The 21,555-nt window shown below is 44.6% G+C and overlaps 1 protein-coding gene across 4 annotated transcripts in view; it reads right to left on the bottom strand.

Moving 5' to 3' along the window:
- The window catches only part of LOC128152032 (cyclic AMP-dependent transcription factor ATF-7), a 69,877-nt gene that overhangs the window by 45,175 nt on the left and 3,147 nt on the right, over nt 1-21,555 (bottom strand). For 2 of the 4 annotated variants that reach the window (XM_052809988.1, XM_052809992.1), the window contains one exon: nt 3,549-3,617. In XM_052809988.1, coding sequence (XP_052665948.1) covers nt 3,549-3,596 — 48 coding nt within the window. In that variant the 5' untranslated portion in view covers nt 3,597-3,617. Of the gene's footprint in view, nt 1-3,548; nt 3,618-9,428; nt 9,506-21,555 lie in introns of those variants that run through there. The other 2 variants (XM_052809987.1, XM_052809990.1) reach the window with 2 other exon arrangements.

The raw sequence follows: 21,555 nt of genomic DNA, 5'->3' as shown, positions 1-21,555 counted from the left end.
AGAGGGAGAGAGGCAGCTAATGGTTCAAAGAAATTACACAAGGAAGCAAAATCACTTTTTTTTTTCCCTTTAAACAAAATGGGGGAAATCACCACTAGCTTCACAGTAATTGTCTCCAGTCTCCTGTTCAAATTAGTTTGGCTCTGCTCTCCCTTCTCCTTCTCCCGTGACCTCCCATGCTACTGCATGTCTCAACGCAGCATTTGCAAGAGGCAGATCACTAATTTTAGCGAGCGGAAAAGGACCAGGCGATTTGTCCCCATGCCCACTGCCCCAACTGATAGTGTAATCCAGAAGCCCATCCCATCTTGCTCAGGACCAAAGCAGCCTGTTTCTGTGCAGCGGGAGCAGCCCACCAAAACCAAAGTGCACTCCTCAAACAGGGGAATACCCAAAAAAGCAGGAGTCTGCAAGGATAAAAACACACCAATGGATTGGGCACGGGATCAAAGGTTTAGAAATGAGAAAGGACCAGAGATGCTGGAGCCATGGTGGTGAAAGGACCCAGCATGCCAGGCGTTATCCCAAAAATGTTGACCCTGATAACCCAAGAGGCTCAACAGTCACCGACACCCTCCCATTCAAATGGCTTTTTTCCTAAGCAAAATGCACCCAAAGGTCTTAGAGAATCAGGAAAAAAGGCTGAATCCTGCAAGCAAGTCTCCCTCTCCAGTGCCAGCCACAGTTTGGCTTGGTTTTGAGCTGGGAAAAAGCCTCCCATGCTGTAAGCAGTAACACAGCACCACTTGGGCGTGCATTTGTGTGCCTGGGTGAAAAAAATCAGATTACCTTAGAGAAAGCTCAAAACTCTGGATCGTACAGACTCTGATGGGAGCCATAGGCCCTCAGCACCTGTGGGAAGGTCAGGATGTTTCTGAAGCAGATCACACAGAGCTGACTGCCCCTTTTTGTTCCCTGTGTTTGAAGACAAGGGTCTTGATCTTTAGGAATGAGGGAATGAACCGAGATAGGTGCAGTCCCCTCTGACCCTTATTAAGGCTTCACTTTAACATGAGTCCACACGAAGAAGCCATTTCTGATGGGATGATCCACAGTGGCTTGTCAAGGGTCAGGGTTTAGTGCCAAAAGGCAGCACAAGCTGCTGGGGAAACAATGCAGCACATGCTTCAGAGGTCGAGCCCTGCAGACAGCTGCTGGCCACCACCAGCCCCCCAACTTCAAATTCGGATTTATTTTTGATATTAAAAGCTACCAGTTGTGTTATCCTGTCCAGCTCATTGCAACGATCCAATTCTACTCCACTTGCCCCAGAAAGCACAACTCATCGAACATTCATTTTAGCTGATGATCGTTCCACAGCGGTCTGTACAGCTCTCGGGAACCACTGTGCTTCCACAGCAGTACTACTGTGCATTAGCGGTGAGCAGGATTTGTAAAGGCTCTTAAAAACCTTCAACATGAAGCTGATGTACAGAATACAGGACAAAAAATGCACGTAAGACATTAGGACTTACAGGGAGAGACTCGGAGCTCCATGTATTTAGTCTGAAGGACTGTTAAGGGATGACTTGGTCAGCAAACACCTACAGACATCAGAAATTTGATAGGAAGGATCTTCTGTCTAACAAACAAAAATTAACAAGATCCACAGCCTGGAAGCTGCAGCTGAACAGGTTTAGACTGGAAATAAGGCATAATTTTTCCTCACCAGCGAGAGCAATTAACTATTAGAACAACTTAACCAAGGGCTGTGGTGAATTTTCCATCAGTGGAAATATTTTAAATCAAGCTTGGATCATCATTATTTAATACATGCTCTGGTTTGAACAGGTATTGAAGGACGTTCTAGGAAACTGTGCACGAGGTCAGGTTAGATCACAATGAATCATACCGGTATGAATTACCCGGATTCTAACATTTCAATATTAACATGAAGAATTGTCAGAATTACCCATAAGCAGCAGTCTGGAACAGCGAAAGGAGGAAGCAACCACCTTTATATGTCATTTGTGGGAGATTGTGGGAGATTAAATTTAAATACATTGTTGTTTGCCTTAATTGCTTGTTTGAATCCGATTTTAAGGTTGTATGATTGAAGTCCTCACATCATTAAGTGCTCAAATACAGCTAATACATTTTATAAATGACTTGCACAATTTCACAGGCAAAGAAGTTCAAGATAAAAAGCAGCCTACAAAAAAAAAAAAAAAAAGAGGAAGATCACCTGCAAGTGGATAGAAAATGCTTCAGATGAGACTAGTGCTAGAATGACCAAAAAGCTGAGAAGTCCTAACTGTGTGTTTTTAAAGAGCCCCAGTCCCCAAGAGTTACCAGATGAGATTTTTGACCCATTTCTGTGCTATAAAAATAAATGCGTCACAGAATTCACATGCAGTCTCAGAGGACATGCCCTGGGGATGCAAAATTATCTTTAATTGCTATTGAGAGACCCACAAGTGGCATTAAGATATTAAATACACTGAAGAATTAGGGGGGGGAGATGGGAGAGGGGGAGTATCCTGGGATCGGTTAGAGCTCCCAAACGCGTCACAGCCATAATAGTTTGGCAATCTGACATCCAACGGTTGCAGCCAGGAAAACAAAGTGTGTGCACTTCACTAAATATCTAATTAAAAGCCACAATTCTACCCCACTCCTTCCCCTAGAAAAGGCATCTTAGCATTTTGAGGTTCAAACACTTCAGAACAGACAAACCCAGTTCTCCCTGGACTCTGCACAGGGCTGTACTTCCACAGAAGCCCCAGTTTCTAATAGCTCCCATTCAAATAGCCCCAGCAGTAATTGCACAATTCCCCTGTTCCTCCCATTAATACAGTGTATGAGTTGCCAAGACACTGCGCCACCGAGTGCCAGAGAAACCCTAAGCTTGGCTTTGGGAAAGCACTATCTTTATTGCAGAACCAAGCAAAATGCAACGGAAAGGTGCCTTCCCAGGCAGGTGAGCCTACGAGAAAGGTTGTATGACTGAAAAGGGGATGTGACTCATTCAAAGCAATAATCGTTTGCCCTAGGAAAGCGAGCAAAAGTTTTGCAAGGCCATAGCCAACTCTAGCATGCTGTCCGTGGAGGAAAAATTCACAATGTTGGGGGTTTTTTTGGTTGGGGTTTTTTTTTTTTTTTTGCAAGCCCAAAATAGACTACAGCAGTTTGGGGTTCACATAACACAAACCATCAACTGTCACATTCTCAGCTGCTTTACAGAATATGCTACAGCAGCTAACTCATCCCAACAGAGAACAGTATCTGTCCTTTGGTTAAATAGCCTTGAAAGAAGATGAGCAATGTTATCAGAAAACATTAACAAGAGATCAGCATGTTTTCTCTGGGCTGCGTGGGTCTCATGGAAAACACCAGCAGAATAACAATATGCCACAAAGCAAGGCAGATTTCATTACTTTGGAGTGCCTGCACTTGCTCATAACCTGGATTTACACACTGCAAATCCTCTGATCTGATTACCTCCAGTGATCACGTAAAACACCGGCTTTAAACTCTTTGCCTCAGTGATAAAACAGCCACTTTGATTCACAACGACACATTCACAATAAAGTATACTGTAAACGTACCTGTCCACAGCCAGGGGCATTGCACACAAACGGCCTGTCGTCTCCCATATTTCATGCAGCTGAGCTAAGCTGAGGAGAGAGGAGAGAAGAGGAAATTGTTAAATAAGCTAAAAAAATTAAAAATATCAAGAGCAGAAGCTGCCCTTTGCAGGGCTGTAATTAATCAATGCCACGCTCACAGGGAAGGAGGATCTCTTTGTGCTCCAGACACAATCAGGGAAGAGAAATTAATCCAACCCAAGTTTAAATAAGACTTTGGAGGGCCCAGTCAATTTTTCACGTATGAAGAGAAAGTGCTGCATCGCAGCTAGAAGAGCTCACTGGTAACTGTGACAAAGTGAGACAGCGTGGGCCAATGGGTAGGAAAGGAACAGGAGTTTTCCACACCTGCGCTCCCACCAAGGCCCACCACCAATTCTCCAGAGGGTCAAGGGACTTTCTGCATCTCAGTGTCACCACCTGCAAGATCGGGACAACACTCATCTCTTGCTAAGAACTGGCCGGTGCAGCAAAGACCTATGAAACACCACCCAGACGGAGGGTGTCGAGGAAGGGCACAGCCTGCTTCACCCTCCCTTAGTATTTACAGTAGAAAGCACAGACACATAAGCAAAGACAGTGACAATCTACAGGAAAAAAAAAAAAAAAGTGCAAGCAAGAAGCGATCAAATAAATCCAAGTCCTCTCTATGTACAAGTTATATTTTCAATGGGAGAGAACTAAAATTTGTCATTTAATTAATTAAGGGATTATAGGAGTGGTGCTCCGTTTTACAAGGCAATAATCTGGCTCCCTAGTGGGTAAACTACAAGGCTGATGGCAGGGGTAGTTTATCACAGATTATAGCCAAGGATAACAAAACACTCAGTCCTATTATGCTACAAGTGAAGCTATTCTTATTAATAAAAAATAAGAGTAAATAAAGTAACCCCCACCACCTCAAATTCAAGAAATAATGGTTCCCTCCACCCACTGATATTTTTATAGCAGGATTTTAAAAAGCTATAATAAAGCAAATGCTATCTCTTCAGGGGGTTTACTGTGCAAACATGTTCTGGCTGTTCATGTTGCTTCCAGCATCTCTTACTCCAAGTTCAGCACTTGGCTTCAGAGACTCATGTCAGCCTGCTAAAGCCAAGAGCAGAAATGAAACCAGAATGCAGCCAAAATGCATTCACGAAGACACAGGCTCTTTTAGTTAGCTTTTTGCATTTCTAACCATTAATACACACACGCACACACACACACACTGAGCAGCAGTGAGAGGGTGGGGAGAGTTGTTATTTTTAGGAGCTATATGAGAAAGTGCTCCAAGAATGCAACATAGCAGCAGAGGGTGAATGCATGTGCTACAGAAAACAGTCCCCTTTTCAATAAAAGCAAAAGACACAGAAATCAATTATTGCTTAATATGAAAAAAAGATTATTTTTCTATTAACATGTGCTAGGGCAGTGTGCAGCTAAAATGGGTGGCTACAAGAGGTGGAATTCCCCTCCCTGAGCGTGGCTCAGCCACACCACACAATAGCAACAACCAAAAGCTATGAGAAAGTAGCTGCCAGTTCTTCTCCCACAAAAAGGGGAGAGAAGTCCACAACACTAGACTATGTTTGGATTTATTAAGCAAAACTCCAGGGCCTATGCAAACAAGAACTCGCAAAGGATAAATAGCCCTCTCACAAATGGAACAGGCAAGCAGCCAAAACGCTCCCTCGCATAGGACAAGCGTAATAATAAAGGCAATAAAGATGGCCAGGAACATCCACCCACCACAGCAGTCCCCCAGAAAAGCCCACAGAAGTGACATGGGGCTTGCAGAACTGCAGGGTGGTGTGGCAGGAGACAACAGCAGCTCTGTGTCTTCACCAGGAAGATTAAACCCTGGCGAAGACTAGCCTTGAGGTGACACGGGTACAGACAACACCAAGATGAGTCTGAATGAAGACACATTAAAAAGATAGGACTCTTCGTACCATCCTCCTGAACTTCTAACAAAGCTTCAAACTGGGAACTTGAGAAACCAAAATACTGACCCATTGTTCTTGCCTGCTAAAGAAATGGGATCTCACCTCCAACTGATCCTCCTCCAAGAGGAATCTCCTTCAGGCCCTGAAGTAGCTGACTTACATGCATCTGCTGTATCCTAACAGTGGACATATGAGCCGCTGTCATGACCTGCTCTGGAGGCACAAAGAAGCCCAGGCTTCCTCAGGAAGTTTTAACATGCAAAAGCAGCCTCTAGCAAGGAGGGATGAAGAGGTCAAACCTTCTTGTAATAGCAAACCACTGCTCAGATCAACTCCCTGATACTGCAAAGAAGAGAAGCACAAAACTCATTAAACACTTTTTATCACCTGCAGTCAAGGTCCAAAAATATTGCACCTAAACCTTCCACTTAGCTGCACAAAAAGCTACAGCTCTGAATGAGTCAAGAGACAGTGCTTAGTCCATCACCCACTCCTACCAGAGGGCAGCCTACTAATTACTATTCTTTCTGTAAGAAAATAACAAGAGAAATCAGATCAGACACAAAGTAAACATCAACTCGATGACTACTATTTTACCATCACCTCTGCAGTGGCAGGTAAGACTATGGTTATCAGGATACAGACCAAACAAAAGTCAAGAATTGCTGTCTTGGGCAACCTGGACCTTGTTTTTCCCCCTCCCAACAGTCAGACTGTGACCAGTCTCACTTTGCACCTCTCCTCCTTGTTGATAAGAGACAAGGATCTATCCCACAGCTCTTAGCCCGGCCAAGGCTCCCAGGAGCTGCAGTCAGTGTTGTCTATCAAGCTGAAGGTAGAAGCGAGAGTCGTTAGTTCCAGATTTCTTAATCCCTATTTAGTCAATGATTTGTGCAGGCTTTGACAAGTTGGTTACCTGCCTACAAAGCGAGGGGCACAACTTTGCATTTGTGGGGGCTCACAGGTTCGTGTTTGAACAGTGCTTTGACAGTGTAATTAGCACCAGGAATGACCATGCTTACAGCTAGCAAGCTAAGCGCGTGGCCATATGAGAGCCTGAAAGCTCCTCTCCGAGTCCTCACAGCCAGGTATGCTGGTGAACTGGTCTACAAAGGGAGCCCGGGGCATCAGATTTTACAGTTTGTTCTCAAACTAACCACAAAAATCAGAAGTCCTCTGCCAGTCGAGCACCGCATTTGGCAATTGTCAAGTGATTAAGCAGCTCCAAGTTAAAAGCTATGGTATTGAGACAGCAGCAAAGTCACAAAACTTTAAAGGACAGTTGTAATGCCCCTTGCTGTCAAAGTCAGGCTGGTGCTGGAAGTATTTGAAGACTGTTTAAATCACCCTCCTACGTTTAAGCTCAGTTGCGTGGGATGAGGTTGGGGATGTGTTTATTCCATCAACAAACAAGTCTTACTGTTAAACATGCAGCATAATTATTATGGAGGGAGACTGCTGTATTTCACAGGGCAGCCAACCCTATGCTTTTTTAATTAACACAGGTCAAAGATCTGTCCTTACTGCTGTCACTTAAGCAGCCTGCTGCCTTCGCCAATATGAAGAACTTTGGGGTCTCTCTAGCTCATATTTATGCTTCCGATGCATATAAAAGCTATTTGAGAAATTAAAGAAATGGATCAGCTGTCACTCCTGGGGCTTTGATAACACTAACTGAAATGGAGAGCAGGAAAAACAAAACAAAAATCCAATGGCATTTCAGGCTGCCTGCCAGCTACTTCTGATAGCATAACAAGCAGCTCTATTAAAAAAAATCGGAACCAACACACTGCAAAAACCTCAGTTTACTTGATCTTGCAAAGTGTCAGGAGGATTCACTCATTCTTTAAAGAAAGATTTAGCTGCTCATTCACTACAGAATATGACTGGTATGTACATACATGTGCTCAGATTTATATCTCATTTAGTCAGGATAAATTGCTTCAATAAATTCTATTCTTAAGAACAGGCAGAATAAGCAGATGATTGGATACTGGGAACACATTCTCATTCCTCTTCCTGCAGCCGCGGGACAGTATTTCACTGTTTTGATGATTTTTAGCATGTTGGAAACAGCAAGGGGAAGCAGAGAAATGCAGACAGATTACTGAAGCGTGCTTCAAAGTTCTGTCAGCACAGACCTGACAAGCAGCTGCTGTCTCACGGAAAACTGAAGAGACATTTTCAACCAAAATAGACTGTGCTCCTCAAGTCTGTATGTGTTTTTCTCTCTCTCTTGCCTTATTAGCTGATGCAAATAACCTACAGGCTGTCTGTAAAAAGAAGTAAACCCAAAGCCACACTTCGCAGCAGTCTCAAGTGTGTGTTGTGCTAATAATCAGGCACCCCTTGGAGTTTGCACAGGGTATTTAAGAGTACAAATTTTCTGAAGACTAGCTTGCATAGAGCAGCACTCTCAACAGGAGCAACTCCTCTGGAGCACGCACAGCATGCAGAAAAACAGAATAAACATGAGCTTTGCATCCAAGAGTGCATCTGCTCTGTTGTGGATCTCATTCCCACCTTCAACCTCAACTTTAATGTCTCACCAAAGCAACTGCAGCATCACAAGAGGATGTTTGCAAAGCCAGACAAGTGTAGCCAGGACAACAGCCACACTTCACCATTTCTCCAGCACTGCTTATCCAAGGGTGTCAGCACCGACAGAGCAATGACGACTTTTTCCTGAAGTTAATCTTGTTCTTGATTTGTTGGGGATATCGCCTCTTCCTACTTCTGGCAAGAAGATAAATGAGAACTATTATGTGGAGTGGTTCTGTGCATGCCAGGATGCTGGGCTGACATGAAGCTGACACAGGAGGCACGTGTTGCGATAGCATCCGAGAGACGAGGGGCTCTTCTCCAAACAAAGTAAGGCAGAGCCCCAGAGCAACGTTCACCCGAGTCCTGTTCCCAGCTCCATCACTGCCCTGTGCTGTGGTCCTGGGTGACCCACTTATGATTGCTTTGCAGCTAGAGAAAACGAACCTTCTAGAGATTAAATGCATACCCGCATAGGCTCCACTTACTCAACTGCTCCACGCATGGCATTTGCAGGGTATTTAAAGATATTTAAGATGTTTAAAGTTTTGATTCCACGAAGAACTCATGCGCAAAGCCTTTTGTGAATTCAGGTCCTAGTTGGGAGGGATCGCATGCATTTTTTAAAGGAAAAAGTAATCAAGTCACAGCTGATGTGTAATAAAGTTAAGTATTTTGCTGTGTGTGCTATGAGGCAGCATGTTTTCAATGTCCATTAACAAGAGAGCGTTTCGGGCAGCCTGAGGCCTTACTGATAGCAGAGGGCTTCTGTTAAGTTCAAAAGAATTACAAGACATTGTTTTGGAGATGATTATTGGTCTGATGAAGAAAGAATTGGAGACAATCTACTTTGAGGCTTTGGAAAATCTGAGTCAAGAGTGTGAACATGGTGGCGCGGACGCCACATCAATTTTGTTTGCAATACACCAAGCGTGCTGCAGATTGCTTAATAAATAATTCAGTCAGCAGACCCACCTGAAACTTGCTGGAAGAATTCCCTTGTGAAGAGTCAAGAGAATTAAAAAAGAAAACCCTCAAACAAATCAAAATATCAAATTAGCACCTGCAGAACTCAACCCATACAAAATCCCCTTAGAACCATGGAGACTCATAAATGAAAAATCTATCACAGGCTGAACCTGGGCACAAGAGCTTACTCTGAGCGATGAAGAAGGTGGCAATTCGCCCTGGTAACAGGCATTAGGAGACCTACAGGCTTTGATACAGCTACACGAAGAAGAGACTACTTACCACTTTTGAACTGTTTTGTCTTCTCAAAGTTTAAACCTAACAGAAGGCGGCCTTCTCCACATTTCCAAATATATACCTATTACCTTAGATCAAATATATGTAGAACTATGTTTTAACTAACCTGTTTGCAATGCCTGGTGTAGACAGGATCGACTGTAATCCAAGGTAGCCGTGAGGATCCCTAATCTAGGCAAGTCCCTGCAAAGGGAAGGCAGACAGATGCAAGTGTTGAGTTTTGCCTGCAGCACCAGTGCCAGCACAGGCAGATTACGTGCTGTGATGTTTTATGTGCCTCCTCCTAAGTGATGGAAACAGAAGAAAAGGGTCTTCCCAAAGAGCTGTGTAAGGCCACAGTCAGAGCTGGACAAGCCTTTGCCAATTTTGTGACAACAAAGCATATTGTAATTTGGAGGAGATTCACAAACCCCTACTAGCACCATTTTAGGGATGTAAAGCTCCACATACTTTTCAAATGGGCGCTTTGGAAGTTGCTTTGCTATTATTCTTCCTTATGACTTTTCACAGAAGTCTGCCAGGAAACGAGAGAGTGCAAATGAATTGCTGGGATGGGAAGCAGGAAAGGGGTCCAGTCTATGACCTTCTACTTGAGAGTCTTTTTAGTAGACAGGTCATTTCCCCCAGGCCAGGCCCTCCCTCTCTTGCACATAATTCTCCCCAGTCTAATAGGACAGTTCTGCCTTTTCCCACCATTACTGCTGAGTTTCTCTATCATTCCTTTTCCCCACCAAAATCCACACATGCACACACCTTACTCATCCCAATCCCCTACCGCCTCCCTGCATAAGGGCATTAGCTGGCAGGTACATTAAACACTAACAAAAGGTATAATTTTAAACTTGGCAATGAACCACAATCTAGGTGTGAAGTTCTAGAGCGGTTAAAAGTGATGCCTAGGTTTGTATATAGACAGGATGATGCTGTCAAATTAAAATATGTATTTTACCCATCTAAACAGGCTCTTGGTACTCCAGCAAGAGCTGGAGGGGAAAAGGCTGCAGGTATCCAATGAAAGCTGAAACCTCCCCTTCCCGTCCAAATGAACTGAGCTGCCCATCAGATCCTCTATTTAGGATGAAGAACTTGACTGGGACACTGGTCTGGGGATAAGCTGGTTTTTCTTACCTCGATAATCAAAATTTCCTCTTATTTAAAAGTTTAATTCTTCCTGCAGATACTAAAGTCAGCCCATATGCTACTTTCCCCCTGGTATATCAGTCCATAAACTGAAGTGGTCCCAAAGCATGTTAACTAACCCATTAAGAAAAAACTAAGCCTGTTATCCTAGTCTAGACAGACACCTAGGGGTAATATTTTAACTCCCTCAAAAGGAATTAGACATATTACATGCATCAACAACAGCAATGAAAGACCAGCCTTCCTGAAAAGGATTTCCCCCAGGACACGTGTTGGCACCTCATGGAACCCATTTTAAAAACTTCAATTTGGAAACAGTTTAGGAAAAGACGTGAGAAGCAGGATACATGTTTTCAAAAGCACATTTGGCATTTATGGATCCTTTCATCCAAGATGCTCTATATCCTTTCAAGATGCACTATTTTAGCTTTACAGAGGAAAAGCGTTTCCAAGGTATGCCTGTAGCCACAGGACAAGTCATGGTTTTGGTTGGCAGCATTAGCCTGATGCCACAGAAAGGGCCACAGTCACACTCTTAATTGTCTTTAGTATTGTTACCCACAGTCACACTTTCACAAGCACACATTACCACAGATATCCCACACCCTAGCAGTAAGTACACTCGATTGCCCCAGTACGCGTCAGGATCCAGGTACGAGCAGGGTTTTTGTGTTTGTGAAGCTTTTAGAGACCTGTTCCAGTTGAATTACTGACAAGTAGCTGAGGTCTGGAACCAGTCTCAAGCCCAGATTTGTAAATCTGAGTCATGCCTCTTCTGGTTTGAGAAAGTCATGAGCAACTGGCCCTTCATCCCCTCCGAGGACATTGCCGGGTCTCTTACCCTTCCATGTCCAGCTGACTCCAACATTGGCCCGACATCTTCTGCGCCCAACAGCGGGACCCTCACAGCTCCCACCAACTGGAAAGCACTTTTTTTTCTGGACCACCTCAAATCCCCATCAAAAAAACCCTTTTCCTTAAACCCCAGTGTTAAGATGGGAGAAACTCCCAGGTCATTAACTCTGCTGAACATTGGGGGATAGAGTTGGTATGAAAAATGCTCTAAAAATAAGGCTCTATTGTGGTACTTCCATGTGACTATTGTTATTGCAGGAATGCTTGTGCCCAACACTCTTGCATCTGTGCCTTGCAAGACAAGCTGAAATACTTCAGATCCCAGTGAACACTTGGGACTTGGGCGTATGCAAAAATTGTTCTGCTTCGAGTTTGCCAGCACAGCTCCACAGCAGAGCTCCCCTCTCCAGCATGAATACACTTACTAGTATACCAGTACAAGCACATTTATGGTTTATTCCCATAAATCATAAGGATAAACTTTACATTAATATGACCACAAAATTAAAGCTAGAGGTTGCACCAACTATGAAACAAAACCAAAAGAGCTGCAGAACAACCTCCTAGAAATAGGCTTAAAGTAGAACAGAAAACAAAAGCAAACTGCACGCTCTGCTGACAGAAGTCTTTCTCTGCTAAGATTTACTTGCCTAGGAAGACCTGAGTGAAGAATGAGCTGCAAAATGAGTTAGAAGAAAGAAAATTGCTAGAGATAGGGACATCAAGAGAAAGGACGCACCTAGGGAACTGACTGTAAGTTAAGATTGTCAGTGAAAGGTACAGTGCAGAAACAAAAGGGCTGTTAGTTTCCCAGAGATGAACAGACGCCTGCAGGTACGATCAAGCTTCCCTCGCTCTATATTCTGCCTGTGCATGAGTTTATCTACAGTTATTTTTCAGATTCCAGTAAAAAGCTTCAGTCTCCCATCGCGCTCTCTTACCCCTCAGATTTGCAGCCTCCAAAAGAACAAACAATTGCTTGAGCGCTGCACTGCGAAAAGGGACAATTTAGGGAATGTCAGCATCAGTTTTAAAAGTCTGCCAAGAGTTACGGCAACGATGGAAGGAGAGGTGGCGAGGAAAAGCAGACAAATCACAGAGGATAACTGCATTGGTGCCTCCGTGTCAGGATCAGTGCTGACACCACGGTGACTGCGGCACCCAGCCACCTGAAAAGGCTCTTACGAGGGGCTCTAGGACAACGGAGTTTGTCTGAGACGGGCAATGCCGTCTGCAAGCAAGAAGAGGATACCCAGATGGTTCAGTGCAACCGCCCCACTCCTGTATTACTGCAGGACATATACTGGCACAGAGATTATAACTGTTTTACTCTCCAAAATGAAAAAGCACCCTTCACAGTCAGATGTAAAACCCATCACAGACACCAGCCTCAGGCGTGCAGGAACAAGTCCAAGCAAAGGTGCAGCTAAAGGTAACATGTCTTTCTACCACAGGCAATACAGAAAACCTGTTTGCAATTGTCCCAGGCTATGAAATAGGTCAAAGAGTTTTCAAGAAGGGTGGAGGATCCAGGGAGAGCTATGACTTTTGTAGGAAAATTACAGCACTTCACTGACAGCAGGAGCAAAGGCAGAACTGGATCAGAAATGGTGTTCTTATAATAATCCCTATATTTCCCCAAAAAAGAGAAAGAAGTCTTCCCACAGAAGGCTTCATCACCTAGGATTATTGCGAGGTACAGCCTGGGTACTACTACACCTCTGGCAAGCGAAGCTTGTTTTCTCCTTGATGAAGTCACTGTGCTCCTCGCTACTCTTCTACTTTTGGCATGCCAGTTTAATGCAAAAGGTAAAACAGAGCTAGGAGTTAACTTTTTATGAGACTGAGCTACATGGGATTAATTCGCAGAGACTAATGAGTCGCAAGGCCATCCCAGATCAATTTGGGTAACTTTGTTGAGACCTGGGAGCCATGCCAAGAGCGTTAACAACCAGAGCCGCAATACAAACAAGCCTATTCAAACACAAATAGTGCTCAAGACGCTAGACCAAGCCCCAAGGACAGGCAGTACACTGCTACTGGGAAGAAGAGATAAAACCACAATAAACTAGATTATTATAGATGGCTGCACAGAATCTGTGCTGTAGCATACTTCTTACTACAGGAGAATATACAAGATCGCAGGCAGACTTGAGACAGAATCTCTAATTGCCACTGGGAGCTGGAACTGGAAGAGAGGTTGGTTGCAATCAAAAACCAAACTGCTTTTGGTAAGTATGAGGGAAAGAAAGTCAGACTAAGACGGCCATTTGTACTCCGCTAGCCAAAAGAGAAGGAAGCATAAGGCACTGCCCCAAGCTCTCAAAAATAGTAAAAGATTTCCCACTAAAATGCAAGGAAGGAAACATGTTGCTTTGAGACCGTTCCAGGAAAGGCTCTTTATTATTTTTCTAAGTGCAGTCATTAACAGCTCTCTGCCTCGAGCTTCCTGACCATCAAAATGAATATTCAGCACACAGTTCTCTGAATAGGTTGGGATCAGCAGGGTCACAGAGGCAGCAACAAGAGGCAGCTGCACCCAGAAAACGCACGGAGGGGAACCCAGACCTTCCACAGCACTTGGCTGGGGTTGTGTCAGCATTCCCCATGCTACCCCGGATTAACATACAACACTGTGGTGATGATTCAGAACACCATAATCCATTGTAAAGTGGGGCAAAAATGAATAGATCAAGTTCTTCCATTAAAAAAAAAAAAATCCAAAACAAGCCACATTTAGGTTTCCTTGTTGCAGGGTTAGCTCTACAAGACAAAGGGCTAGGGGCCCAACCTGCTTTTAGGTGCTTTGTAAAGTCAATTTGGCACCTAATTTCCACCAGTGAATGACTGCTGACTCTCAAACTAAATAAGATGCCTGCAGGGACTTAGGAACAGAGCTTGTTCTGCACCTTTGGGTGCCCAGATCTCTGTTTGACTATTGCCAGCTATTATACACCCAAAGACATTGCGAAAGATTTTAAGTTTTACAGGGAGAGGCCACCACCAAGCCTAGTGAAAATGCGCAGGCTGCTGTTAGTCCTAGGCTTTGACTTTAAAGTTATTTTGGGGTGTGAGGGAAGGAGTGAGAATGTTTGCTTTGTAACCAAAAAGCTACAAGAGAGCTTAAAATTGTCACCTGGGAAAGGCGGCCAAAAGCCGACGCTATAAAATCTGCTTTAGAGGCATAACACCCTTATGCTTTATAAGCTTGATAAAGCAAACCCAACTGTATAAACTGGAATATTGGCAAGGAACTCACTTGAAGTAAATCTCCAACAGACATACAGTATTTAACAAGTCATTACGAGTTAACCTACAGCACAGGGTGAAAGCAAAGTCCAACCACGTACCATCTGACTGTACCTTTCTGGGTGTTCAGCTCTGCTCTCAAGCTTGTAGAGGATCCCCTACCCACAAGAGCATCCCCAAATAGTTGGGACACTATCACCTCGATAGCAAAGATGCACTACGCCCTCGCTTCTCGCTTGCGAGTGCCTTAAAACAGCCATGGAGCTTCACCACCCCAGCGAGCTGTGGTTGCTGCTATCAGAAGAACAGCCTTTCCTACCAGGCATGACATTAGACCCTAAAGTGATTTAAAAAGCAGCTCTCCTCAACTCACACAGGAGCAAATTAACAGCCTGACTGCAAAGGGTATTTCCATGTGCTTTGGGAAAAAAGTCAAACCTCACATGAAGCAATGGCCACGAACAAGAGTCACTCTCCTCCTCTCAGTGCACGAGCGATGGGATAGGGAAGCATTGTCAGCATCCTGTCAAACGTAAAACTCCAGCAAAAGGAATAACATGGGCCCCAAACCAGCGCATCAGCCATGAGAGACTTCGCTGAGACCAGAAAAGCTTTTGCCCTGCAGTTAGAGCAACAAACCCCCTCGGCTGAGAGCTCCAGGCAGCCAGAAGGCTTTTCCCAGCACAGCTTCCACCAGTCCTCCCAACTATGCAACTTACACTGTTTATAACACTCTTATAAACACTAACAAGTTTACTGTTACCATAACAAAAAGTGTAATTCCTTAACGTTGCCGCCACATTAGGGTCTGGCAGGATAAAAACCATTATAGAAGCTCCATTGTCCAAGAGCCTGCTCGCACTGGCCAGCCTCCAGATCAGATCTGGCCTGGCCTCCAACTTCGGAGCGAGGTGTTAGAGAAAGTCTCGTGTCATCTCGGCACAACTGGGCCCCAGCCGAGCCACGGGTCTGCCTGTACATCACAGGCAGCACAAAGGGAAGGATACTGTGTTTTTTTAATCTATGCAGAACACCATGGCAAAAAAAGCAAGTGAGACCAACTGCAAGAAGCTTGAGTGATCTGGAACCGTCTTCAGGAGGTCCTTCTGCTCTCTAACATCGAGCTGAGGGACACCGGTGTGCAGATGCCTTGTGAGCACTTCTACCATTAGGTGTTTTTGAGATGTGAGGATGTCACATTTCATTGCACTAACAGCACGCATCCTCCTGCTCCTCCTTTCAGTGTCAGATTCCCGAGAGAGAAGTAGCTGCTGCTCTTCAAATACCTACTTTAACAAATCCTTGCCAAACATCACCGAAGCAGCTGTAGCTTGGCAAAACATGCTTTAATGCAGGCAAGGTTTCTCTAGTTAGGTGCCAAGTATCAGATTTCTAATATGAAAAGGCACCTGTCCAAAGTGTTTCAAAGCCTTTGATGAACATGAGACAAAATCCAACATAAACCAGCAAGTCAGCAACTTCCCCAGGCAAGAAGATGGAGAAAGACCATCTCTAAATCATCAACCAATTACTCATATGACAAAGTTGTGCTTCCACTCCAAATTTCTGGAGAAAAGATGGACTCTACAGAGTGTCCGTAAGGTATTTACAGAAAGACACAAAGGAGAGACCAAACTGCAAGACACAGACAGCAGACAGAGCAGGACTCACTGGCAGCACCTGGGTAAGAGTATTTGATGGGGGCACCTAGCCAGCTCCCATCAAATACTCTTATCCAGCCTCAACACTGCAATAAGCAGCAAGGCCCCAGGCATGGTTCACCATCAACTGGTTGCTCCAGGACCTCCTCCAAAACAGGAGGAATTACATGGAAGTCCCTGAGCCTCGCCACTGCTGTCAGACAAGCCTCCACTTAATTCCCACTGCTGCTGTCACCTTTGAGATCAGAGCAGACCCTGCGCTTTTGGCTAGACCCAGAGGTACATCTGTCACCAGGAGCAAGGTAACAACCTAAGCGCGAACCCAGAGCGACAACAGACGAGAGCACACCTGTATCCCACTCTAGCCAAAGCAACACAGCACAAACCTTCCCCAAAATCTCAAGTAAAAAGCTCTTCTTTCCTCCTTCACACCACAACCAACTGAACCCTTGCAGCCTGCCGAAAAAGGGGCTCTAAGTAGACATCACCAGGTAGGAAATGTTTCTGGCGTTGCTTCCAGCAGGTTCGAATATGTAGCATGATGGCACACTGAGTAAACAGACGCTCTAAAAGGCAGACTCCAAGACACACAGAGGCAGCCTCCAGATCTTGGCACTACAGCTCTCAGGTCGCCTTGCGCTTCTTCATTAGCGGTGATACATCTTCAACTATATACTTCCTCACAGCAGGGACAACATATTGCAAGAGATCTACTACAGGAGAGAGAAATAATTCAAGTTTAAGAAAGGAAGGAAAAACCTAAGAGACCCACTGTTTCTTACTGAGTAGAGATAATTATAAGAAAGCCATGACAAGCCTTAGAGAATGCATTATTTTACCTAGGAAATGCCTAAGTGACCTAGAAACTGGAGTCCCATTTCCTGAAATTATTTAGCCGCTTAAGAGCCCTTATTTCAATGAAAGGGAGAAAAAAGCTGCTGAAAATGGGACATAAGAGCCCAAGCCAAGCTTGAACATATTTTCCCCACAATGGTGTGTGAATAGTTTTAAAGGAAGACCAAAGTCAATGCTGCACAGAGTTAAGAACAGGAGAGCCCCTTATGTAAGTGACTACGTATGGATAAAACTCTTGTCAATGAATTAAAGTAACTGAAATAGCACCAGCGGGACAGGGGACAGAAAGGCACAACACTCTTGTATGTACGCATGGTCATAAAGTAAAAATATTTTGTCTCACCTGTTATTATTTACATCACATGTGGGCATTTTTATTTATTTAGCATTCAAAGGCACACACATTTTATGGCATCATTATTTGATATGCGAGCCCTAAAATCAGAGGGGAGCAAGAAATATTCCAAATATAAGCAATGTCTAGAAATCTGGTACATTATTGTGAGTTGTTTAACTAGAACTGCATTCTGCCTTTGGAATGATTGCGTTTTAGTGGTGAACAAAGCAATGATTTCCTATATATAGTTTACATAATTCAAAACGTGAAATCTTACACAGATGAAGGATACAGCGTCCTAAACGTGGATCATACAAACGGGTGCTCTATATGCATTAAAAATACAGAGCTTTCCAAAAAACAAAGGAAAAGAAAGCAACATGGGGTAGAAAGATGAAAAACATCCACACGAAGAAGAGCGAGCATCCCTCAGGAAGTTTCTTACCACCTCCACCAGAAAACATACTCGCTCATTAAAATGCTGCCAACACACTCAGGATTATGTTCAAAAAAATCACGTTTCGTCATGTTTGCTTTGCACATGGCTCGGTCAGAGCGAGGATGTGGATGATGAGCAATGCTCACTCTTACATAAACTCTCCAGGTTTGCAACAGTGCACTCTGCCATATAAAGACTTCTAATCCGATTAAGGTTGTAGATAAACTTCCTCAGCTTCGCTTTCATACAGTAAATCTACCCTGCGCTGCAGGATGCTCAGCTAAGTCTCTGCCTTCACATTTTTGGGACCCAACGGTTAACTCCAGGAGACCTGACACCCAGCTGCTGTCGCCCCTGGTGACAATCTGCCTTTGGGTCTCAACTCCCTCTGCTGCTCCTCCTCCGGCTCTATTTTACCAACACTCAAAAAAGTAAGGGAATATTCCTACCCCAGGAACAGCAGAAGAATGGCCCATGAAAGGCTGCCAAGCCTACCTTCAGATCCTGCTGCAATGAGAACAGCATGAGGTAGAAGAAAACTTTACATTTCACTGCAAGGAGATTAATTGGCAAAGCTTTCCCTGCCCACACGCAACCTACTTCAACTTCACCAGCAGCAGTTCAACCTCACTTTCAAGACTTCTAAGGATTTCCAGCATCTTCAGCCGTGGACACGACCAGCTGTACCTCTAGAAACAAGTCTATTTTAAACACCGGCTATTTTAAATAATTGCAAGCATTAACCACTTAGCGATTTGAAGATCTGTTCCCTTCATCTCAGCAGACTCAGCACCAACGAGAGCTTTTTGGCAGAAAACCCAAAAAGCCATGTTCTGCTCCAAGTCTGGTTTACTCACTTTGGAAACAGTTAAAGGGTATAAGACAGCTCAGCATGGTTAGTTACACAGGTATAAATACACTCATTTGGGCATTGCTTATTCCCTAGCACTGCCAAGTCCACGTCTAGCCAAGTCTTTAATACACTGAAGTCTGTGAAAGACTGCTTTTTTATTATTATTATTATTATTTTAAATAGTAACAATGGTATTCAGAACAAGGTCTTTGCCAGCCAGGGCTGAAAACATTCTCCATCAGCAAAAAAAGCAGCAGCAAGCTGTGCAAGAGTTCTGCTAAAGGCAGCACTGCAAGCGTGGCAGCACGTCCCCAAAAGGCAGAGAAGTGGTGAACTTTGCAGCTTTACACACTTCTGAACTCCAGGTACAACATGCATTTCATACCCAAGGAGTTCGAACATCTTTTTTTCAGGAGAAGGGGAGGAAAATGTCTTTGTACAGCTTATCTTTTAGGGTTTTCGGTAGCCGTGCCTCACAAAGAGAGCTCAGAGCTCTGCAGAGCATGCACAGAGAAATACCCGCAGTGGGTAGCACGGCCCGTAGCTGGCAGAAAAGCTTTGTTTATTCATGAACCAGCTTGCAATGGCTGGCACCGTGTCTCCACTGCCGCTTTATTCTCTCGCACAAGGGTGGGACAGCAGAGTGGCATTCCAGACCGCTGCAGGCTCTCTGCGGGCTGGCTCGCTCCTGTGACCAGAGCGGCAGCGCCGTTCGCAGTCCCCACGCTGCTCCCCGTGAGCCAAACACATTGCTTTCGTCGGGAAACTTCAATAAATGGCTGCTGTCGCCTGGAAGCTCAGCTCTGTGCTTGTCCCAATGCAGGATGGTAGCCCGTGCTCACGGACAGCAGCAAATGGGAGATGTGGACATAGGAAAATTCACCCCGGCCAGCATGGCCTCTCACCACCACCCCGGCAAAGTGTACAAAGAGCTTAGAGGAAAGAGATGCAAGCCAAAAAATCCCGCTCCACTAAATAATTAGCCTGCATTAAAATTAGGCTTAGCCTCAGCGAAACCACACTGTTGTGGAGTTGGTTAAGGCGCTGAATTTATCATGTTTCAAAGACAAATGTCAAACTTTGGCATGCATTAAAATACACCATGTGCTATATAAAGGCTACTGTACGGCTGACTTCTGCATCGCACATGCCCCACCAGGTGTATCAGGGAGGTGGGAAAAAAAAAAAAACCAAGAAGCCTCCTGGAAGATTATGAAATTGAACTTCAGAGAAGCAATTAAGCCAAACTCCCACGAGCCAAGACTAATTGCAGCAAAACACACTGTAAATATCAGCTCTAAAGAGGGAGAACAAACCCAAGTACATGAATATCAACCAGCAGCTTAGAGAGGAACCTCTCTGGATACCAGCACCTCCAAGGGCTGTAAATTAGGAAATCCTGGTGTCCTCCAGCGTGCGTGCTCTCCATGGCCTGGTCTCGCAGCTTACGCACCTGCGTCTGCATTGCTTGGAGGAGGGCTGAGGCCACAGATACAGCTCGGCCAGCCTCAAACTCCTGCTCCCACTGCTTCTGCCGGCAGAGCAAGACTGCACGCAGGTTAAGCCTTAACTTTTTTGGATCTGGGCAAAGCAATTTGAAGAAGCAGAGGAGCAGAATTAATTGATTCGCTGAGGACTTCAAGTGACACGATGTAGGAATTCATCAGCCAGACAAAAAAGTGTGACAAATATTGTGAAGGCTGATTAAAACCTCGGTTTTACATTCAAAAGGAAGCGAGGCTATAAACGTGCTCTTGTTTTAGTCTCTATAGGCAGCTTCCTACACACCTCTACACCAAACAGAAACCATTTCTAGCTCCCCAGGGAAACCCTTGCTTACATCTCTGCTCAGCCTACACTACTCAGCATTCACTCATTGTATCACAAGTTCCTTGAAACCAAAACCAAGAAACTAGATTACTTTAAAAAGGGGGAAAAAAAAATTAATGAAGTTACAGGAAGCAACAGGTCCCCACTCCTGAAGGTCTATTGCAAAAAAATGTTTTCTCCCAGCGTTTCCTCTCAAAATGCATCATAGTTGGGTGCTAAATGACTGGGGGAAGAGCAGTTTTGGAAATCTGGCCTCAATTCTCAGTGCTAGGAATGTTAAAAAAAAAAAAAAAAAAGGCCCCAAGAAAGTCAGAAGGATAAATAAAACCAAACAGAACACGAAAAAGCATTGCATGTGATGCAGCAGAAAATGTGTCCAAAACAAAATCCAACCCAGAGATCTTCTACTAACACATGCTGCAAAAAAACAACACATGCACCACGAGGCCTGCCAGAAGCTGAGCGTATTTTACTAAGCCATTTTAAAAATGTTTCCACCACAAAGAGGCAGCAACCTGCTCTGGGCAAGGATGTGTCCTTGCTGCCCTGATCCCCACTGCACACCCTCAGAAGAGCTCCAGTTCCTCCTGGCTGCCTCGTCACGTGAAACCAGTGGACTTTGCAAGCAGGCTCCTGCGTGTTCAAGGAGGACCAAAGGAGGATTTGGCTTCTTCCCCTCCCCAACCATCTTCTCACACCCATCCACTCACACTTCCTCTCTCAAACTTCCCCATCTTTCAAAACAGGCAAGGGAAATTTCCTGCCTGCCCCATGCCACGTCCACAAACCCCTTTCAGCCATCCTGAGAACGTCCTCCAGTCAGCGTCTCCTCCAGTTGGGCTCCGAGGGGTTTCGGAAAAGATGGTAACAAAGAAATTAATGTGAAGTTTGATTTTTTTAAGCCACGTCCTTTTATTTTTGCCATCTTCCTACACAGCATACCTATGCAATCACCATCACAGTTGTGCCACATGGATTGTACAGCGCTTCCAAGTTAACTCAGACTAGCAACAG

This window comes from Harpia harpyja, chromosome 15 (assembly GCF_026419915.1).
Source record: "Harpia harpyja isolate bHarHar1 chromosome 15, bHarHar1 primary haplotype, whole genome shotgun sequence".
Lineage (NCBI taxonomy): Eukaryota > Metazoa > Chordata > Aves > Accipitriformes > Accipitridae > Harpia > Harpia harpyja.
The sequence above is the reverse complement of the archived record's forward strand: the minus strand, read 5'-3'. Positions and strand labels throughout refer to the sequence as shown.